This window comes from Camelus ferus, chromosome 11 (assembly GCF_009834535.1).
Source record: "Camelus ferus isolate YT-003-E chromosome 11, BCGSAC_Cfer_1.0, whole genome shotgun sequence".
Lineage (NCBI taxonomy): Eukaryota > Metazoa > Chordata > Mammalia > Artiodactyla > Camelidae > Camelus > Camelus ferus.
The window spans coordinates 34589163-34610751 of record NC_045706.1 but is presented as its reverse complement, the minus strand read 5'-3'; the positions used below and the strand labels follow the sequence as shown (position 1 = coordinate 34610751).

Sequence of the window (21589 nt, the reverse complement as noted above, 5' to 3'; positions counted from 1 at the left end):
ATTCCCCAAGTTCTCAGTGGTGGGCTGGTGGTGGCAGTGGTGGGAGTGGATTGCTAGGGCTGGTGGGAGAGGCAGGCACTGAGAATATGGCTGACCCAAATCTGGGAAGGGAGTGAGAGGAACGAGTGAAATTTCAAATAACACATTTGATGTTATTATCTCATCTTCAGCAAGTGAATTTTAAAAGTGACTTTTAAGTTCAATATACAAATGACAGAAAGTAGAGGTTAAAGAAAAATATAAAAAGAACCTAGTTTCCAGGCGTCAGCCAATCTCATTTTGTTCTAGGGTAGGTGTTGGGGCAAGAGATAAGTCCACATGGGGAATTTTTATTAGGATCTTTAGGATAGAGATTTTTACTTTTATTAAAAAAAGTATCATTTGGAGACAAACAAACCTCAGGCTGAAGTCATGCTTTTACTTAATTTCTCTAAGCTTTAGTTTCCTCACCTATAAAATGGAGATAATAATATTTATCTCTGAGAGTTGGTGTGAAGATAAAGTGTAAAAAAATCATGTAAAACACAACACTTAGCACAGTACCTGGCTCCTAGGGCCTGGTTTAATAAAGACTATGGGTATGGAGTTTAAAAAGGTTGAGCAACATGGTTCTGGTTTTTCTTTTCATTCCTTGTTACTTTTCAAACTCCTAAATTGTTCTAAATTCAGGCTATAGGAAAGTGTTTTCTGCTTCTTATATAGAAATAGGTAGTAACAGAGGAGAAACATATTTTCTTATTTGTAGTTCAACACACACAAGTGAATACATATACATACATCACTGTAGCAAGAGGGAAGAGGAGGGTGACTCAAGACTGGGAGGCAGACCCATGTTTTCCCCAAAACCCAGATAAACACGGTGCAAATCAGAGTTCAAGACTTAGAAGTACTTCTGCATTACAGAGGGTCTTATATAACATTGCCCCCCATGAGAATTCTTTGATCATTCCAATCGCTTTTAACTACTGAACTGGAAATTACCAAATTTTTTTACAAATAATTCTGACCTTTTCAGAGAAAGCAATTTCTTGAAGGTTTCCACTGTGGAAAACCAAAGAGATAAGATCTTGAGATTCCATCGCAAAGATAAATCCCTGAGGATCAACAGAAGCCCTGTTACAGGGTGCTTCAGGAGGTTCTGTGCCAGAGAAGTTTTCCACTGGGTCAAGAATTCATGTTTGAGTCCATCCTTCTCCATCATTCCCTAGGCTCTTGCCTTTATTAGATCAGAAGGAGATCTGATTTTGTGAGACAGATCTCTCTAGGAGCACACCTTTAGGCAAGCCATGCAGGCACAGCTCAGAGATACTGTGGGTTTGGTTCTAGACCATCACAATAAAGAGAATATCACAATAAAGTGAGTCACATGAGTTTTTGGATTCCCATTGCATATAAAAGTTATATTTATGGTATATTTTAGTCCATTAAGCATGTAAGAGCATTATGTCTAGAAAACAATACACATACTTTAGTTAAAAATACCTTATTGCTAAAAAATGCTAACCACCATCTGGGTTTTCAGGAAGTTGTAGTGTTTTTGCTGGTGGAAGGTCTTGCCTTGATGTTGATGGCTGCTGTGATCAGGGTGATGGTTGTTGAAGGTTGAGGTGACTGTGGCAATTTCTTAAAATAAGACAATAAAGTCTCCACATCAATGAACTCTTTCTTTCATGAATGGTTTGTCTGTAGCATGCAATGCTGTTTGATAGCATTCTACCCAAAGTAGAACTTCTTTCAAAACTGGAGTCATTTCTCCCAAACCCTGATGCTGCTTTATCAACTAAGTTTATGTAATATTCTAAATCCTTTGTTTTAACAGTCCATTTCAACAGTCTTTACAGCATCTTCACCAGGAGTAGATTCCATCTCAAGAGACCACTTTCTTTGCTCATCTGTAAGAAGCAACTCCTCATCCATTAAAGTTAGATCATGAGAGTGCAGCAATCCAGTCAAATCTATGGCCTCCACTTATAATTCTAGTTCTCTTGCTATTTCTTCCACATCTTCAGTTACTTCCCCCACTGGAGTCTTGAGCTCCTTAAAATCATCCACTAAGGTAGGAATCAACTTCGTCCACATTCCTGTTAATGTTGATATTTTGACTTCTTCCCATGAATCGCTAATGTTCTTAATGGCATCTAGAATGGCAAATCCTTTCCAGAAGGTTTTCAATTTACTTTGCACAGATCCTTTTGAAGAATCACTATCTATGGTAGCTGTAGCCTTACAAAATGTGTTTCTTAAAAAATAAAACCTGAACATCAAAATGACTTCTTGACCCCTGGGCTGCAGGATGGATGTTATGTTAGCAGGCATGAAAACAACATGAATCTCCTTGCCCATCTCCATCAGAGCTCTTGGGTGACCAGGTGTCTGACAATAAGCCAGTGTAGAGTTACTAGCTGGCCTAATTTCAATATTGTTGTGTTTCAGGGAATATGGAGGCCCAAGGAGAGGGAGAGAGATGGGGGAATGGCCATTTGGTGGGGCAGTCAGAATGCATAAAACATTTACGGATTAAGTTTGCCATCTCACATGCGTGTTGTGACACCCAAAACAACCACAATAGTAACATCAAAGATCACTGAACACAGATCACCATAACAAATTAATAATAATGAAAAAGTCTGAAGTATTATGAGAATTAGTAAAATGTAACAGAGACACGAAGTGAGCAAATGCTGTTGGAAAAATGGTGCTAATAGACTTGCTTGACACAGGGTTGTCACAAACCTTCAATTTGTAAAAAATCCAATATCTGAGAAGCAGAATAAAGTGAAGCACAATAAAACGAGGTAAGTCTGAATAATTAAGGAAGATAACTCCTAGGAAACCGATTTCAAACTAGACAATTGTTTTCACCTTCTTTGATGGAGAGGGTATGGCCTCAGAGCTAATTATTGTCCCTTTAAACCACGGTACATTTTTATACTCCTGCAAGTATAACTCAAGGATTACTAAAGATCTGACTACGAATACCAAACAGAGTAAAAGACTGTCTTACAGAGATATCAATACTTCAATTCCACAAACATTTGCAGAAATAAAATAATAATAATAATAAAAGAGAATGTTTGATTACACACTGTTGAAATTTTGCTGATAAGGACTTCTTTTTCTTTTCATACTGGAGTATGTTTTAATATTCCCTGCCAAATGTAAGCACTAGATGAGCTGTCTTAGTCACTAACACCTAGAACGATGTCTGGCCCACAGCTGAAATGCAATAAATATTCATTGAATTTATGACTGATGAATAACTTACAGAGACACAGATAACTTGGGGAACAAAGAGAACATACATATATTCCTTTTCTTACAAAGGTGATTCTCCTACAGTCAACTCTTGGATTATAAAATTTACTTTTAAGAAGAAATATGCCATAGAATTCCTTTAAAATGAACCAAACTTAACAGTTATATAGAAAAATCATAGTCATAGGTAAAATTATTACAAGATGAGCATTTTCCTCTACTAAACATTAAAACGTCTTTGTAGAAAAGTGTCTGAAGGAGACATCAGAGCAAGACCCTAGTGATTATTACCAAGTGAGATAGTAACATCAATGAGGCAAATTAAAATTTGAGAAAAGCTTTCTTAATTGGTAAAATAGATCATCTATAGTATACCAATGTATGCAGTTCATAGTACCTTCATATAGCCAATTCTGTTTAATGAAAGGACATATATTTGAACTAATTTTTACATTCTCTGGCAGAGATAGTTCATGCTCACCAAAGCAGTCTATGTGCTCCCTGGCAATTCCAAGTCTGCTCGGCAGTCAAGCAGGAGCCATGTAACTAGTTTTGGTCAGTGGATTCTGAGGGGAAGTGAAGTGTGTTCTTTCTAGTCCAAGGCTGCTAAGAGTTGTTGTGTCCCTTCCATTTCTTTCTTCCCTCCCTGCTGGCCTTAGGGGCTCATGTTCCAGATAGCAGATCTACAAGACGAAGTAGAGATGCCCAAACTGCATGTGACTCTGTGTAAGCCACAATGTGTTCATCACAAATGTCTTTGAGGCATTGAGATTTTGAAGTGTGCCTACTAATAACATATCCCTTATTTCAAGTGTACAATCTAGTCATTTAACAAACATTTAATTGAGAAGTTACTGTATGTTAAGCACTGTGCCAGGTGCTGGAGATACAAAGAGAAACAAAGCAAATTCAGTCTCTCCACCCATGGAGCTTACAATTAGAAGGTGAAACAGACATTAAGCAAATCATACACAAATCAATTTGTAGCCACAGGAAATTAAAATATAGGGTGCTATAAAAGAGTAAATTAGGAATTCAGGAATGGCATCTGTGGAAGTGACATTTAAACTGACACTGTCAAGGCAAAGAGAACAAAAGGACAATGGTCTTGCGTGTGAAAAACCATGGCAAGAATGAGAGGTGTGACTGGAAAGCTAAGCAAGGCATGGAGGGAGGAGCTAGCGAAATCAGCATGTGCTAGACCAGGGGTTCGCATACAAACCTGACCTCCACTTGTGTTGGTAAATATTTATTGGAACATAGTCATGCCCATCCCTTTATATAATGTCTATATCTTGTGTTATACCACTATAGCTAAGTAGTTGCAACAAAAGACTATATGGCTCACAGTCTAAAGTATTCCCTATCTGTAGAAAAAGTTTGTGACACCCTGTACCAGATCATTCAGGATCCTGAACATCATGATAAGGATCTGAGATTCAATCCTATATGCAAAGGGAAAGTATTAAAGAGCTTTGAATGGGAAAGGGAATGGCATAAACAGACATATTTTAAGAAGATAATTCTGGCTACATGAAGAATGAACTGGAAAGGGGCAACTATGGAGAGGCCAGTTAAAATAAGATGGTGCCTGGGTTGTGACAGTTGTGACAAAGAGAAGTGAGTTCAATATCTATTCTGGAAGCAAGACTGGTATGATTTGATTGCAGATTGGATATGGGATGAAGAAGAGGGAAAAACCAAGGATGATTCCTGATCTGGGGCTTCAGGAGCTGGGAGACTGATGACTCCATTTTCAGAAACAGAAAAGACTGGAGGAAGAACAAGTTCTGAATTTTGAAGGCAGGCAATCAAGAGCTAGTGCTTCCATGTTAGGTTTGATTATTATATATACAGTTTTTTTTTTTAAAGAAGTAAAATAACATTGACATATTTTGGATTCTACTTGCTTTCCAGAGCTGGAATAATCTTTCTTCTTGTTCCCCGCATTAATCCCTTTAAAAATTCCATAGATTCTGCTCATTTAAAGAATGAGGCCACGTTGAGTGGGACTGCATGTATTTCAGGATCTGTTTGGGAGAAGTTTTTTCTTTGGCTAAGACCTCCCAAGTTTTATGAAAACATCTATTTATCCTGAGACACAAGGAGATTTTCAGCCTGTTGCAGCTTTTATTGGCACTGCCAAAAGGAAAAACGGAAGAGTTTCAATAGTCCTTTAATTGGGCCTTCCCAGGTCCCTAGAGCAGGCGATTTGCCCTAACTTGTACTCGGTGTTCCACTGCTGGAGTTCTCCCGCAGTGTTAAGAAAGCCCTGGTTTTCTATGATGACAGTCAACTAAAATGCCCCACTTTCCCAACACTCACCAGCAACAAGCACCCATCCCTTATTATGCATTGGTTTTCTGGCCTGCTCAGCATCATGCCCTATATGAAATTTTTGTGTGTTGAGTGGTATTATGATTGGACTCTTTTCCTGAATTGGGCAAGGTTTTCCCCTTGAGCCAGTGTACTGATTTGCTCTAAGGCTATCACTTTATCACTGCAGTTGCATAATTGGGTTCAGCTTTAGATTTGTAACTGTTCAAAGGGATACCATGAACAGATGAAATATATCTCTGGGCTGGAGGATTTGACCCGATACTTCACTCTAGTTCATTTGGCGCATTAAAGAGGAGGTTTTGACTTGGCATTATAAAATGCTGAATTTGAAAGACAAGACTACTCAGATGGTGAAGATTTTACTTATGATTGTGTCAAATATTTCTGGCCCTTTTCGTAGAGGAAATTTACTGGTTTACTATGGACATTCTTATCTCCTTTACTAATAAGACGAGTGAAATTTTTCTTCCTGCTATATTTTGACAGAAAAAAATATTGAATCTGAGTATTTTGGCTAAAGTTCTTAAATCAACGGGACTATAATCTTTATGCTACTGTTAGCTACTCCTGAGAAACCAATATTTTGAATATAGACAGTGAAAAAGGGAATAAATAGGCATTTTATTTTTAATAAAAAAAGAGTGGATTAGGTTCAACTGAGCTCAAGGCTCTAAAATGCCTTTCCCAACTCTATTAAATAATGTAAGGATATGGAACATCAACAACAAAGAATTCACCAGGTATATGTATAACAGAAATCTATTTCAGTGAGAAAACTATATTTTAAATTCAAGGATGCTTCATTCTTACAAACATGAATTTGGAATATTTTATGCTGAAGAATTCCCCTAGTCCCACAGATCAGTTATAAATATTAATGGAATTTCAATAGGTTCTTTTCAGATTCCAGTGTTTAATATTCATTCATATTATGCAGGGAATTCGACATCCTGTACAGTACATGTAGATTCTTCTCATTATCTAAATGAGCATATATATAAAGTCTGTGGGGCAATGATCATTAAAAGTAGCAGGGCCCACGTATGATCTTAAAAGGCATATCAAAGCCTTCTCAGCTCCCTTAATAACAAGAAAGTCACCGGTAATAAACCGAAGGACTCTTCAGGCTAAATTGACTCAGTGATGTCATATCTGGGCAAAATGATGGATCGGTGATTCTGGGCAGGGTTAAAAATGCTAACTGATATAAAGTATTTATAAAACACAATGAAGCGATTTCCTGTGGTGAGAGTCTGCAGTCAAGACTTCAAAACCTGCTCTTGAATTAGTCTCAGTCCTTTGATTTGCTGACGGCTTACTTCACAGTATCTAACTCTTCTCAGCTATGCTGGAGTGTAAATTTGGGGGGAATTATTCAAAAAGTGATTTGATATTGCATAAAAAGAAAGAAGAGCCACATTTAACTTAATATTCTTAATATTCGGGAAATGAGATATTGTTTAACTAACATAATGTGTGTTATTATTTTTAACAAGAGATAATATAATTTAACTAAACGTGCACCATTGGTATTTTCCTTCCCTTTCCTCTTTGTTAAAATGAAAAGAAAAGGTTTATATACCTGACAGACTGAAACCATAAAATAATTTATGTGACAGCTATAAAGACAGCATTTACTATGTGCCTCCAGTGTGCCAGGCGTGGTACTAGGAGTTTTGAATATACTATCTCACTCAACCCTTAAAACATGTGTGGGAGACATTACGAACCGTACAATACAGATAAGTAAATCCCAAAGATATCAAGAAACTTACTCATGGTCACAGAGCTATTAGATTGAATCACATGAAAATGCCAATATTCCACCATTTTTAATTACAAAGACAGCAATATAATACATTCTACCTAATTCTTGGTATAGAGTTATAATTTGAAACTAGGTCTGTGTGATTACAAAGTCCATGCAACCATGCTGGATAATACTGGCTATTTTTGACCATCTATGATAATAAAAACCAAATCATGAATTATACAATAGGGAATTCACCACTCACCAGGTCTGGGTTAATATGAACTCATCATTTATGGCAAAGTTCCTATGTAACAGCATTTTAATGCCACTGTAATATAAAAAAGATAACTGCTAAGCCGTGGAAGAGAAATGACACATTTGCAGAGCTTATTACATATTTTCTAAGTTAAATATCTCAGCTGGAGCACAGTTGTTTTCTAACCAAGTATTTTAAAAAATATCTTTCACAAAGAGAACAGTGGGACCCTTTGAAATGTAACCTTGGAAATCAAGGTCTGTGTTACAGGGCATCATTCAAAGCAGATGGATATTCCCTACAGACCACAGTAAAGTTGTTACCAAGAATACGTGGACCTCTTTGGGAAGGAAGCTTGATAAAACTTCCAGGTCTTACTGGCAGTACCTCTGATCCTAGGTGGTCAAGCATTCCCAATGTTATAGGCATGGTACAGAGCCTCCAACAGAGGCTTCTGATTATTCTAACTACCAAGAATTCACATGTGCTTTTCAATGGCTTCCAGATCCAGCAGTTAGAGAGCTAATTCATTTTACATGATTTAAAGGGCAGTGGTAATAGATACCTAGATTGTCTTTGGGAGGAACAATTTGCTAACTAGCCATTACTTTTCCTTGTCTGCTAAGTGGGTGACCAATACTGAAGTAGTAACTCTCAATGTTATTTCGGGACTAGGGAAGGGCATCTCAGAGCTGCATAAAGGATGAATGGCTCAGCAAATATTTATCGAGCACTGAGTACACACTCCTGTGATGCCGTGATGTTAGTGTCTAATCTCTTATTTTCAACCTTGATGAAGATAAGAGGGATCAACTGATGAATAGCATGTGTTGTAGAGAGTGGCATGTATTCCTCCTAAAGGAGAGACTTTCTAATTCTGGAGAAAGCAGCAGGCTCTGCAAACAGGACATATCAATTCTTTAGCCCATGAGACATTTAGATTGATCTGAGGAGGAATTCTCGACAATGAGAAAAATGGTGAAATCTTTTCTGAGGGTGCTCTAGGCAAAGGAAGGTTGCCATCTCTTTGGGATAGTGTTGTCGTGGTCCCAGATAAAAATGGACCAGAATGAAGACTTGTCAAGCCCTCATCCAGCTCAACAAGTCTTTACTGTCTCCCAGGACCTGAGGCTCAGAAGCTGTCTGAGAGTTCCACAGTTTTACAAGACTATTCTGAAGTTGCAAAGGTTTTGAGGTGCCTCCAGAATGATGAAAACCAGGCCCTTGTCTGGGAAGCAGAGCAGAGTATACCATTTTAAGCCCTAGCTTACAATCCAGGGTTCTGACAGCTTCACCTCAGGCTGCAGGAAGGACTTAACTTCAAGATGCTTGGAAACAGTTCAGTCCCCCAGAGAGAGCTTTCCCCCGATTTCCAGCTCTCTCAACAGATTGACGTGGTTGCAAGTATTAGGGAAACAGTAAGTTGAGCTTGTTTTGAGGTCCAGAGGATCAGGAGTTCTGTCTTGATTCATAATACGGTTCTCAAAACAGATGTGAGGGTTACCATATAGACAGCAGACTCCAAATTTCTGCACAGGCACTAATCTGAAGAAACCATAAAGTTCCTATCTAATTTCATCTTGGATATTCCAAAACAACTCCCCAATAAAAAGCAACTGTGTATTTACAAAACAACTCCCCAATAAAAAGCAACCGTGGATTTAAAGCAAGGGCTCACTCCAGAACTATGCTGAGGTAATAGGGAGTTGTGGGAGGGTGTCATCAAGTAAATTATATAGCAAACAAGTTACAGATCTACACAGCAACCCCTCAGGTTAAGCCAGAGCCCCTCACCGTGTAGTCTTCTTTCTCCTCTTTCCCTTCTCTGCTCCTTGCCCTCGCCATAGTCTCCGAGTGTCTGAAATTTTTTCCTTAACTAGGCAAAGCAATCTAGCTCACCTTGTTCCCACTTCCAAACCAGCATCTAATCTCTCCTAGGTGCTTGGCAGACAGAAGAACCATCACTTAAAGGGATCATAATTATAAACAGCAAAAATGAGATGTCATTGCACTTAATACAGCAGTGTCTTCATTAGACAATAGCTACACACCAAGTTATTTGACCTTTGTTAGTGGAGAGGTCAGAGGGACTGTGGCCATTCCCACCTGTGCACCTCTGCTGATTTTTCCCTCCATGATGTACACTGGCCTTCTTCACCTCCTTACAAAGTCAACAGAGGGATTCCCTTGCTGTTTCCTTTCTAAATGGGTGGCCAAGATGGCAGCCTGTGTCAGTTTTTCTGTTGCTCTCATCTATAACCTGTAAATTTCAGATCCATACATTTATTCCTCCTAAACAGTCATCTGATTCTCATTCTCCTCTTCTCTCCCACTAATAGCAGGTATGAACTAATCTTGGTTACCAACATATCCGGCTCTTGTGTTCTGGACCAACTCTTGGCCAACTTGAAGGTCTTTTGTAAATCTCAGCTTGACAGCCAAAAGATTAGGCCAATACCACAGGTGAAAGTACCACTCTTAGAGCACAGGGCAGGCAGAACACAAAGGTGGAGTGTTGACACAAAAAGGAACTTGTGTATGTAATGTTATAGACTCACTTCTTAGTGTGGATGCTATATACACCTGTACTTTGGAACTGTTTACAGTTCCAGAAATGCCAGGCAGCTGTAGACTCCAGACTGTCTTTACTCTTTTGAGCACTGACTCTTGGACATTTCATGACCTCTTTGCATGTATTGAATGTTTTAGCAGCCCCAGGAGAAAGTTAAATAATGGGCCATACTAAAGTTTCTGATTTTTTTCATGAATTTGAGTGTTCCATAGCCCCCATCTTTCATTACTTCACCTAAAGAAAGATTATTATGTTCATGTTGACAAAAGGTCTTAGGTCTAAAGTATCGTTTTAAAAGCTTATAACATTGTCCCGGGGCAACATGACTCTCCCAAGTTTTGATCACAGATGCGAGTTGATGCTCTGTATACTGTATATATCAGTGCATCCATTTATATTTATGAGGACTCTTACTTGACTTCAAGTCAATAGTCCAACAGAGCCTCAAGCACCAATTTCCTTCGGAATTTCTCATTTGAGTAGACTTCATAAAGCATTGTTTCGGGGGGAGGTTATAGCTCAGTGGTAGGATGCCTGCTTAGCATGCACAAGGTTTTGGGTTCAATTCTCAGTACCTCCATTATAAATAAATAAATAAGCCTAATTATCTCCCCCCCAAATAAAACAAAACAAAATAAAAACATTGTTTCATGAAGGCGGGGACTATGGAATCCTCATTTCCTAGCACAGTGCCTGGCACACAGAGGCATTTAATACATACTTGTAAATAACGATTCGACTGAATAAACTGAAAATGGAAAACATACAAATCAAACATTTGTGAATTCCATTATCCTGAAAGAAATTTCCATAAGGTATATTTTTTTCCCAGTAATATACTTCATGGGATATTTTTAAGGTTTATTTGTGATGTTATATATTTAGCTGCTTTTCCACTTTCCCCGTATCTCTGGCATTGATTTTCATACTGAGCTCACTTGCTTGGCAAGTGGGAGGACAAGTGTTATTGTGGATGTAAATCTTTCCCATTGAGGATAGCTTGATAGGGCAACCAGAGGCTGAAAGGGATCTGTTTGTTTTTTACTTTGTGTGCAAATGTCCTCCTTACAAAATGGACTGAGTTATTTCATTTTCTAAAGAAAACCTCTTTTTATTTTGTTTTTGAACTGGCAAATATTATGTGAAATAAGATTAGTCTATTTTATAATTTGTGCCTATGCCTTTAAATGACAAAATATGGATATTTAGTTTTATGTATACATATATACCTATGTAAATACACATATATTTTATATAAGTATATTTATACTTTACACACATATATACATATGTAAGTATACACACACTTATATTTTTCTCTTCCTGAGAGAGCATCTCAAGATTCGGTACTACAACCATGTGATAGTCTATGGCGTCATCATAATAGTGAGATGGATATTTGTAATTAATATCTACTGTTTATTAAATTGCCTTAACAGATTTATATGGACAGCGTCAGTTACATCATTGAATTACAAATGCCTATGCCTATTATACAAAAGACACAATATTATGAATTTTGTAACTGGTTACTCTTGTTATTTTAAGATGATGATTGCTATTTTATCTGAGAGCTGTTTCTGGAGTTGATATTTTAAAACAAAAGCCTGAACTGGAAACCTGACAGTTTTTCATGATCACAGTTCTTTTCCTTTCCTTCTCCACCACCCCCTCCTTCTCCACCACCCCCTCCTTCTCCTTCCTCCTTTTTTGTTCTACCTATAAAGTGTTAACCTATCTGGGTTGCATTTTCTCCCCGTTTAAGGACAGATAATTCTACACTGTTTCAAATCCTAAAGCAGACCATTTTGTGCTGTCAACAGCATGGCTATCTGCTTAATTGGAATAATCATGAACTCCCTTAAGTGAACACAGGGTGACTGTATTTTATAGCCCCAGGCCCATCCCAATTATTTACAGAATTTCATATTATGTTCCTGCCTTTTATAAAGAGTTGATGTAACAAAGAGCTATATGGAATAACCTTTCTGCATCTTTTATAAAAGAGCCACTAAAGGCATCATGCATTATAGTAGTGTTTGTTACTAAGGATCCTAACAATACAATCCTTTTATGGATAAATCCCATGTGGTGCAAAAGTTTGTTCATTTATTTTCTTTTTGGATGAGTCGGATTGTTTCCTTTAAAGAGCTGTTGAAAACTACGGGATTATGGTCATTGGCTATCACATTTCTGGAGTTGCAGATTGTCTTAGTCTCCGCAGACTGCTGCCTATTAGTGATTGTAGTGATCACTAACACTAACACCATCTTCTGGATGGTGAACAGGGAAGGATGTTAAAATTCTGACCAATCATTTTGAGCGTTACTCATACATTTTATTTATTGAAGCCGCTCTGACTCCTATCTGCCCTGATAACACAGGGTTGCATTTACCTAAGTTAGGCTTTTATAGTCATTCCCTTTGCTTTGGAGAATTTAATATCCAATTGAAGACTGAAATTATTAATTATGACATTAGGTACCCTAGATCCTTATTATTTAAGTGCCATGTGAAGCTCTTTATGTGTTTAAACCATTTCATCTTCAGTACTATTTTCCTCATTGTATTAATCAGTAAACAGTTTAATTTATCCAAGGTCACACAGCTAATAAGTGGTAGAAGTGAGCTCAATCTAAGAAGTTTGACTCCTGGCCAGTCTGGCTCCAAATTTAATATGTTGGCAAGGATCTCAGATATCTTCTTGGGAGGTATAAAATAATAAATAAATATATATATTGGTATCTCCCCTCAGTTCCTGGCACAGAGCTCCTAAATCCCCTGGAATTCCTTGGGTTATAGAAGTCTCTTTATTCTAATGAGGTAACATTTGGTGGGCTCCTAGATAGTTTCAGAATGGGGGTTGGTCACCAGAAAGACCAAGCTGTGATTAGAAGCTTAGAACTTTCAGCCTCACTCCCTATCCTCCAGGAAGGGGAGAGGGGTTAGAGATTAAGATAATGATCGATCATGCCTACATGTTGAAGTCCCCACAAAAATCCCAATAGTATGGGGTTCAGAGGGCTTCTTGTGAACACATCCAATCGCCTGGAGGTTGTACACCCCAATTCCACAAGGGCAGAAAGTAGTGTACATGGGTTCCTTCTGGACCTCACTCCATGTACCTCTTCATCTGGCTCTTAATTTGTATGTTATATCATACCCTTTATTATAAAATAAAACATTAAATGTAAGTTAAGTGTTTCCCTGATTTCTGTGAGCCATTCTAGCAAATTATCAAGCCCAAAGAGGGGTCCTGGGGACACTGGTTTATAGCTAGGTTGGTCAGAAGAACAGATGACAGCCTGAAAATTGCAATTGGTATCTGAAGTGAAGGCAGTTTTATGGGATTGAACCCTGTGCCTATGGGATTTGCTTCTAACTCCTTGTAGGTAGTGTCAGAACTGAACTGAATTGTAGGATACCCAGCTGGTGTTGCAGAATTGCTGATGTGTGGAAAACCCACACCTTCGGCGTCAAAAGTGTTGTGAGTACGGCAGTGGTGTGAGAGTAAAGGAGGAACCCACAGGATTGTTTTCTCTATAAGGAGATAAATGTTTTCCATCTGTCCCACTACTCCCTATGCCCTGTGCATGACAGACATCGCCAATTGTTGGCAGAATCCTTTTCAACTGAGTCTAGATGCAGCCTTGGAATCATAGTCTTTGCCCTAGGTGATGACTCCCTGTTGAATGAGTGGCACTTGTGTTGAAATCTCTTTATCATCCATGTAGGTCTAATCTGCTTCTTTCACAGAAGTACCTATGCTAAGTGCTACAGTAGATGTTCATCAAACCTACTTTTTATTCCTCCTAGTGCATGGGTAGACAACGATTCCAGCTTCTCTTTCAAATAGATGGATGTGGCCACATAACTGTTCTAATCAATACAATGTGAGCCCTCCTGATGTGTACCATTTTCAGGTTTAACCTTTTAAAATATCCTATGTGCTCTTCTCCATTCTTTTTCTCATCCATTGATTTGATTCCTATGAGCACAGTGATCCTGTAAGCCACCTGATGAAGCTGGTGGAGTCAAAAGATGGAAGGAGTCTGGGTCTCTGAATCACCTCTTTGATGAAAGCTACCTACCAATCATACACATCTATTTGGGTCTTAGGTGAATAAGAAACAAACTTCCATTATGTTTCAGCCATTCAAATTTTTTAGTGTGTTTGTTACAAAAACTAATGTTCCAAAACAAAGATCATGCAAGATCACATCATTAGCATGTTTCAAAAATTTGAATCTAAATCTTTTAAAGTCCAAATTCTTCTCACAAGGATAATCTTATTGATAATTAGAAAAAAATTATCCATGTTAATGATAATTAACATGACCTTATTTCAGGCCTTATTTCAACTAAACCATCTCCAAGTATGACCCCACCAAGTTTTGAGCTCATCTGCAACAATCGCCTTTAAAAAATTTCAGTATCATACCATTGATGCCTTCAGGACCAGACTTCCTCATCCCCCAATCTGGCCTACAGTTGCTGCCCAGGAATAAAACACAAACAGTGGCATCAAGTCAGGCTTTCTCAAGTGTGTCTTGGGGATTGATTTCTGTGGAATATTAGAAGGTTGAGTGCCCAAATAAAATATTCCATGGTCAAGTACATTTGGGAAATTCTAGGTAAAGTATAAAGTAAGAAGGTGTCTTTTCTATAGGAATGCCTTTTAATAGGATACACCCTGAGATTCTCCAAAATAGGGGTAAAGTTAATAGCATTTTGCAAACTTATTTCATGACAGAGCCCCATCCCAAATTGCATATCAAGGCTGGTGTTCCATTGAACACATTTTGGGAAACACAAACCTAAGTATATTGGGTCATATCTATACTCATGAGTACTTGAAGTTGGGTCTAATACATCTTGGAATTTAGCCCCTCCGCTTAAGGAGACTTTGGTTCTGGTACTGCCTATTTCTGACACTTGACAAATGATTACTTCTTGACCTTTGTCTAGTTTGGGTTACTAATCCTTTATCCTCTGGCTATCTTCAAGATTGACAACAGACTTTATTTTATGGACTCAACCCTGCCCTCCTTCATCTACCTTGTTGCTGCTCAACCTTGACAGAACACAAATGTTCCCCTTCAGTGTGTGTATTTATAGTATTAATTCTTGATAAGAAAACACCCCCCCAAAAGGGTGGGAGTTGGGTAATGTTAGTGACATAAAGAGATAATTCTTACCGGTCTACTTAAATATGAATATCAATAAAATACAGTGCAGTTACATTATATGGACATTTGTATTATATGAATTCAAGTAGACATACTCAGCACCCTGGCCCCAAACAATCAGAAAAAATAGTTTAAATGCAAGGCAGTTAGATTTTCTGTTAGGGAATGTCATTACTGGGGGCCTCTCATACTTTAAAACTTGTATAATCCAAAATTAATTTTTCATAAAACTGACAAAGAAAGGAAGGTACTTCTTTGCTGTCTGAAGTGGCACTCCCCTGGGCTGTAGCAAAAACATGGCTCCCAATTCATCTGGCCTTCAAGTTTTAAAACTGTGTGATTGTTAATATAAATAAAAGATTTTTCTTTGTATTTCTGTTACTTCAAATGCTGCCACCTTGTGAGATTTATTAATATTTTTATGTTGTACTCTCAAATTTGCATAACTCGGATTTTATAAATTGCTACTGCACAGTAGTATGGGTGTTTTCACCTACCATCCCATTCCATTTGTATAGTGATTTAATCTGCTGGGAGATATGACTGCTATCTCCTTTCCTGTGTGCCTTTCATAGTAGAAAGTATTACTCTGTCCTATAAATGTAAACCAACTATTTCATATAGCCTCACCCGAAGAAACTGAAATTTACTGAATATTGGCAAAATGGCTATACTGAACTTACTGAACATTATGTCACTTTCCAAAATGTCATGTAGTTTTAAGAGATTTTTTAAATTGGTTTTGAATATATGTAATTCTTCTCATAGTGGGCCAACTTTAGAACTTTATCTCCCACCTAAGGGTGAATCTACTTGAAAATAATGGATATTATTTGTTGCCAAACCAGCATCTACTATTAGCCTTCTTTCTTCCTAACAAAGCTCTATTTTATGCAGGTATCTACCCCTCATATGACTAAAGGGAAGAGGATCCTAACATCAGTTCCAGGAGAAGATCTTGATTTGTCTAGGGTCATAATGATAGTCCCACAACCCCTTTGCCAGAGATTGGTTTCAGACTGGTCCAGTAACCTAATTCTGACCTATGAGATACAAGATGGCCAGTTGAGAGGTTTCTGGAAAGATTTCCTTGATTCTTAGAAATAGACAGAGACACTAATAGTCCCTCTTCTTCGTAAACATGTTTTTGGATCTGGATGTGACTCCAACAGTCATTGCCATCTTGCTACCAGTCCTCTGTAGATGTCAACATTAAGAATTGAAGAGAGCAGAGAAGGATAAACCCTAGGTCATTAAAGATATTGCTCAGTTCTTGAATCAATCAGCCCTGAAGTCTCCCCAACTTCTTCCTTTTAGATAATGTATCAGTCATGGGCTGCCAAAACACAATGCCATAGAGTGAATGGCTTAAACAACAGAAATTTATTTCTCTCAGTTCCAGAGGTCGGGAAGTACAAAATCAAGTTGCCAGTCGATTTGGTCTCGTGAGGACTCTCTTCCTGGCTTGCAGAAAAGCCTGCCTTTTCATTTGCTTACTATCCTCACATGGCCTTTCCTTGGTATGTGCACAAGGATACAGCTCTTTCTCTCTCCCTTTCTCATTTTATAAGGCCACCAATCATATTAGATTAGGATTTGACCATTATGACCTCATTTAACCTTAATTACCTCCCAGAAGCCCTATTTCCAAATATAATCATATTGGGGTTTAGGGCTTCAACATATGAATTTGAGGGGATACAATTCAGTCCATAGCAGATTATATAACAAGTGTCCTTATGTTGTGTAAACAGGTTTAAATTGGTTTTTCTGTTACGTATTACTAAATATACCCTAACAGATTATCATATCTTTTGAAGCAATACACAAAGGATATTATCTAATTCATGACATATAACATGAGAAGATCAAAGGCTATTTTCCTTTTCTCAGAACTAATAGTTATAAAGTTAAAAATGGTTAGTCCATTGCTGTTACAGGACATTTCAAGAACTGCTGATTGTACATATATGTGGTATCATGTTAACATAAACAGTCCAGTCCTTAGGGAGTTTTAAGTTATAAAACAAACATTTTTCTAAGATCATGTGCTCTGATATAAAAACCATGCTCCAGCCCAGTTCTATCATTATAAGGTTCTATCAGGCCAAGTGACGTTAGCTGGTGATTTTATCAGGCAAGACTTCTAACTAATGGCTTGATGAAACCATCACTACACCATAATACACCGTAACAAATTGAAATGACAATTCCTTTCAAGAATTTAGTCATTACAGTTTTTTCCACAAAAAGCAGTATCGCAGAGAGTACTACAATCCTACAAATAAGAATATACTTTCACCTTCATGCCCAAAATAAACCAGTTACATTTATTCTTGCAATTCAGATCTAGTCTTAATAACTATCTTCAACAAAAAGGGTGGAGTATAGTTTTTATCCCATTCTAGTAAAGCTCTTACACAACATCTTACCTATTGTTTTGGTTACACTGTATACAAAATAATTTTATGCAGCCTTCAAGGTAAAAATTAAATAAATAAAATTATATGGAAGTGAAGGGTTTTCATAACATAGTAAAACTCACTTTTTATTTCTAGCCTGGGAAGTGGAAAGATGAATTTAACATTCATCAAATTTTAAAAACAAAACCAACCAAACAAAAAATAAACTCCACCAAGAAACAAATGATGAGAGATATATTTGCATATAGATGGAGCCATATTAAAGCAAGAACTTGGGCCATTTTGAAATCTTAAACCATCTGATACTATTTTCATAAACTCAGTAATACAAACCATGTGGTGAGTGATTTTCTGAAAAACTCTGCTGGTTTCACTGTGTATTTTATTATTGGCCAAATGTGACATTAAATTTTATCCCCTGTGGCTTGGAGTTAAATGCCTGCTCTGTTCAGAATGGCAACACTCAATTAAACAGCATTTTTCATGATCTACACCCACCATTGTTACTGTATTTAAGGGAAATAATGGGGGTACTGACCTATATTGCGTTTCTTATTATCAATGGAGATGAAGCGAATGCAGGGATTACTGGTGATGTACTGCCCAGCCCAAGGGACATCAATCTTCGTGCCAGCTTCATAAAAGAGGCCCAGAGCATAGCGAGAGGAGTAGCTCACAGATTCCAGTTGCTGCCTTTGGCTCTCACTAATTACTGTAGAAGAAAAAGTACAGGGCATCAGACTTGAAAATACCATCTTTCCTTTTAAGGCATCAAATTCATAACTCCTTTAAACCACTTCCAACTGTTTCCACCAAGTCTTTCTTACTTATGACAAATTTTGAAAGGTAATGTAAAATAGCATTAGCTCTAATTTCTTTGCAGAATGATTACAAACCTTGGCACACTTGTTTCTATCAAGTTGAAGGGCCAAACTCTCTAGACTGACATTCAAGGTTCTTAAACTCTAATGTCATGTTGCTTTTCTAGCTTTGGATCTTAGTTATGACCCTGGGACTGTCTGAAACATTATAGACTCCATACACCGACTACTTATTAAAAGTCAAGGTCTTTGCCAAACACTTAACATAAGCATTTCACTCTATCCTAACAAGTACTGGATAAGGTCGAGTGCTAGTCCCACATTACAGGGGAGGAGACTGATGCTTCATCTCTTACGGACCTCTTACGTTCTCCCATGTCATATAGTCATTTGTTTGACTGTCATCTTTCAGTCACTGGATTATCACAGTTCCTTAAGTAGGGCGACCACACCTTAGTCTTTTTTGTTACAGTCCTCTACTCTACTCATTACAGAACTACGAAGGATGAAAGTAAAAAGGGACAAAAAGGCAAACACAGACACACAAAGTTAGTTAAAATGTAGGAGGTAAATAAATGATCAGCAAATGGAAAAAGACTGGGAAAGGAGGTTTGGGTTCAAATCCTGACTCTAGCACTTACTAGGTAGATGACCTTGGTCAAGATACTTATTCTAATTATAGTCCTCTTGTCTGTAAGTGGCAGTAATAGTGAAGGATACATTACTCTGATGGAAGGATTACATAAATAACACATAGCACAGTGCTTAGCGTATGATAAGTGTTCATTACATAGTTACTTTTTCTATTATAGAGAGAAAAGTATTTAGGAAAATGGGACAATGTTCCATCCTGGGATGAAAAAGGAAAAGATTTCTCTCACTTTTTAATCTCCACCTCCAATCTTCCTACCCTTAAGAGTCTCAGGGAGCTGCTCATTCATGTGTACTAATAATTTGGGCTTCAGAGAAGGTCATAGTTCTATTCTGAAAGGCTTAGGAAGGCAGGTTCAGAAATGAAACATATGAAAAGTTCTTATTTAATTAGTGAAAAATATCTTAATTGAAAAAAGTAGTTATTGGCAAACCTCAAGGATGGCGGGTAACTTGAGCTAACCCTTAGAGAAGTGACTTTAGGTGGAAGAAAGGACAGAAGGGTACTCAGTACATTATTTAAGCACAGTAATAATCCTGTACATTATCACAGCATGCTCTTGGCTACAAAACATTTTTAGAGCTAAGACCTCTTTTAATCTTCACAAGAGTCTTGCAAGATAGGTGTTTTCACCATCCTAGTTTTACATCTCTATGGAGCTGAGACGCAGAGGCATTAAGTAACTTGCCCTAGGCCACACAGCTTCCAAGTCATGTGGTAAAGATGAAGCTAGAATTCCTGCATTGAAGTCATGTACATGTCCTGATTACTCCATACGTTCCCCTCCTGATCTGTAAGTCTGAGCTTCAAAACGAACTTTGGCATCGTTTTCTCCTCTGACATTCATGGTTATTTTGCACTTAGAAGTAAAAGGCATCAATCCTTTTACCATTTAACCATAATTTTCTATCTTATTAAAAGATTTAACTACTTGATGAATGAGTGATCTTCTGACACTGGCTTTGTTGCACTCAATGTGTTGTGGGCTTCATTTTATTATTCAATCTGCTTTTAAAGTTATGGGGCCTATGTCGTGCTTACTGCTTTCTGAGCTGGAGGAGGTGAGGAAGACTAATACTAGCAGTTGAGCACATACTGTGTACTGGGGGGCTTATCACTGAGTTTCCCATTTTTTTCAATTTAAAAAATAAACCAACAAAACTGTGAAGTCAGCTATTTAGCAACTGAAAGGGCCTAAAAAACTCTTTTTTAAAAAAATGATTTTTATGTTTTTCTTTACCCAAACTGAAAGGTCAACTAGGTTGACAACCAAACTGGACCTTTTCCTCCCCTGCCACACACGTTTGCACATTTAGCTAGTTTTTAGACAAGCTGCCAAGTGGCAAATCCCACTGGGTAGCGCTTTGAAAAGGTAATTGATATCTACATAGAAACAGAGATTAACCTTAAACACCCTTGTCTGCTCCAGGAGCTCTACAATTCATTCTGAGAACAGGGAGGTGAAACTTTTGACTGAAACAATCTCCATTTTTGGACATACTCACTTAGAAAAAATTCATCTTCCGGGCCTGGAAAGTTTTTGATTGTTGCAGGACTTAACAAAATGATCTTATTTTGTTTGAAATTTTTTTTAATGCAAAATGCTGGAGGGAGCAGCCCTAGGTCCTAAACACATACACTTCAGCAAGAAAAATAACAGGTTCTTTACTATCAAATATTCAAAAGGGCTGTATACCCACAAAACAAAGCTCATAGAAAAGTGCCTAATTTCAATATAATGAATCTTTGGATGTCATTCCTCATTTAATTCTGAACCACTAGGTTTATATAATCTCTGTAATTATATACACACAAACACACATGTATATATAATACAGACTATATTTTATGACTATCTGATGTGAGTGAAGTGGCTATAAATTGTACTGAATGGGGTACTTTACACTCATACTTCTGTCAGTTAGGAGAACGGTCCTTATTGCATTCCCTCTTTGACTATGCCTGTGGGTGCCCACACGTGTGAGTATAGGACAGGGGAGGGGAAGGACAGAGGAGAAAGAGAGAAAAACAGAAGACATAGACTACTCCTGAATTACATCAAGTAAGTAATTTCATTTCTTTTGTTTCCTAATGTAACCATTCTTTTAGTGTCCTAACCAATAAAAGAGGACTAGACATATATATTCTGCCTATTTCCTATGTGTTTTGGTGATGATCTCATTCATTCATTCATTCATTCATTGCCTACTTTATGATGCCGAGTATTATTCTAAATGTTAGTGATATAATGCAGTCCCTGCTCTCATGCAGCTTACATTACTAGTGGCAGAGAGAATGATTATAAATAAATAACCAAGTAAATGGTGT

At 37.6% G+C, this 21589-nt stretch overlaps 1 protein-coding gene across 8 annotated transcripts in view; it reads right to left on the bottom strand.

The window, feature by feature from the left end:
* RNLS (renalase, FAD dependent amine oxidase) overlaps positions 1 to 21589 on the bottom strand; it is a 278225-nt gene that overhangs the window by 75279 nt on the left and 181357 nt on the right. For all 8 annotated transcript variants that reach the window (XR_004323913.1, XR_004323910.1, XR_004323911.1 and 5 more), the window contains exon 5: positions 18327 to 18500. Coding sequence is in view for 1 of the 8 variants with exons in the window: in XM_014562758.2 (XP_014418244.1) it covers positions 18327 to 18500 (174 nt within the window). In the remaining 7 variants the exon portion in view is untranslated. The remainder of the gene's footprint in view (positions 1 to 18326; positions 18501 to 21589) is intronic.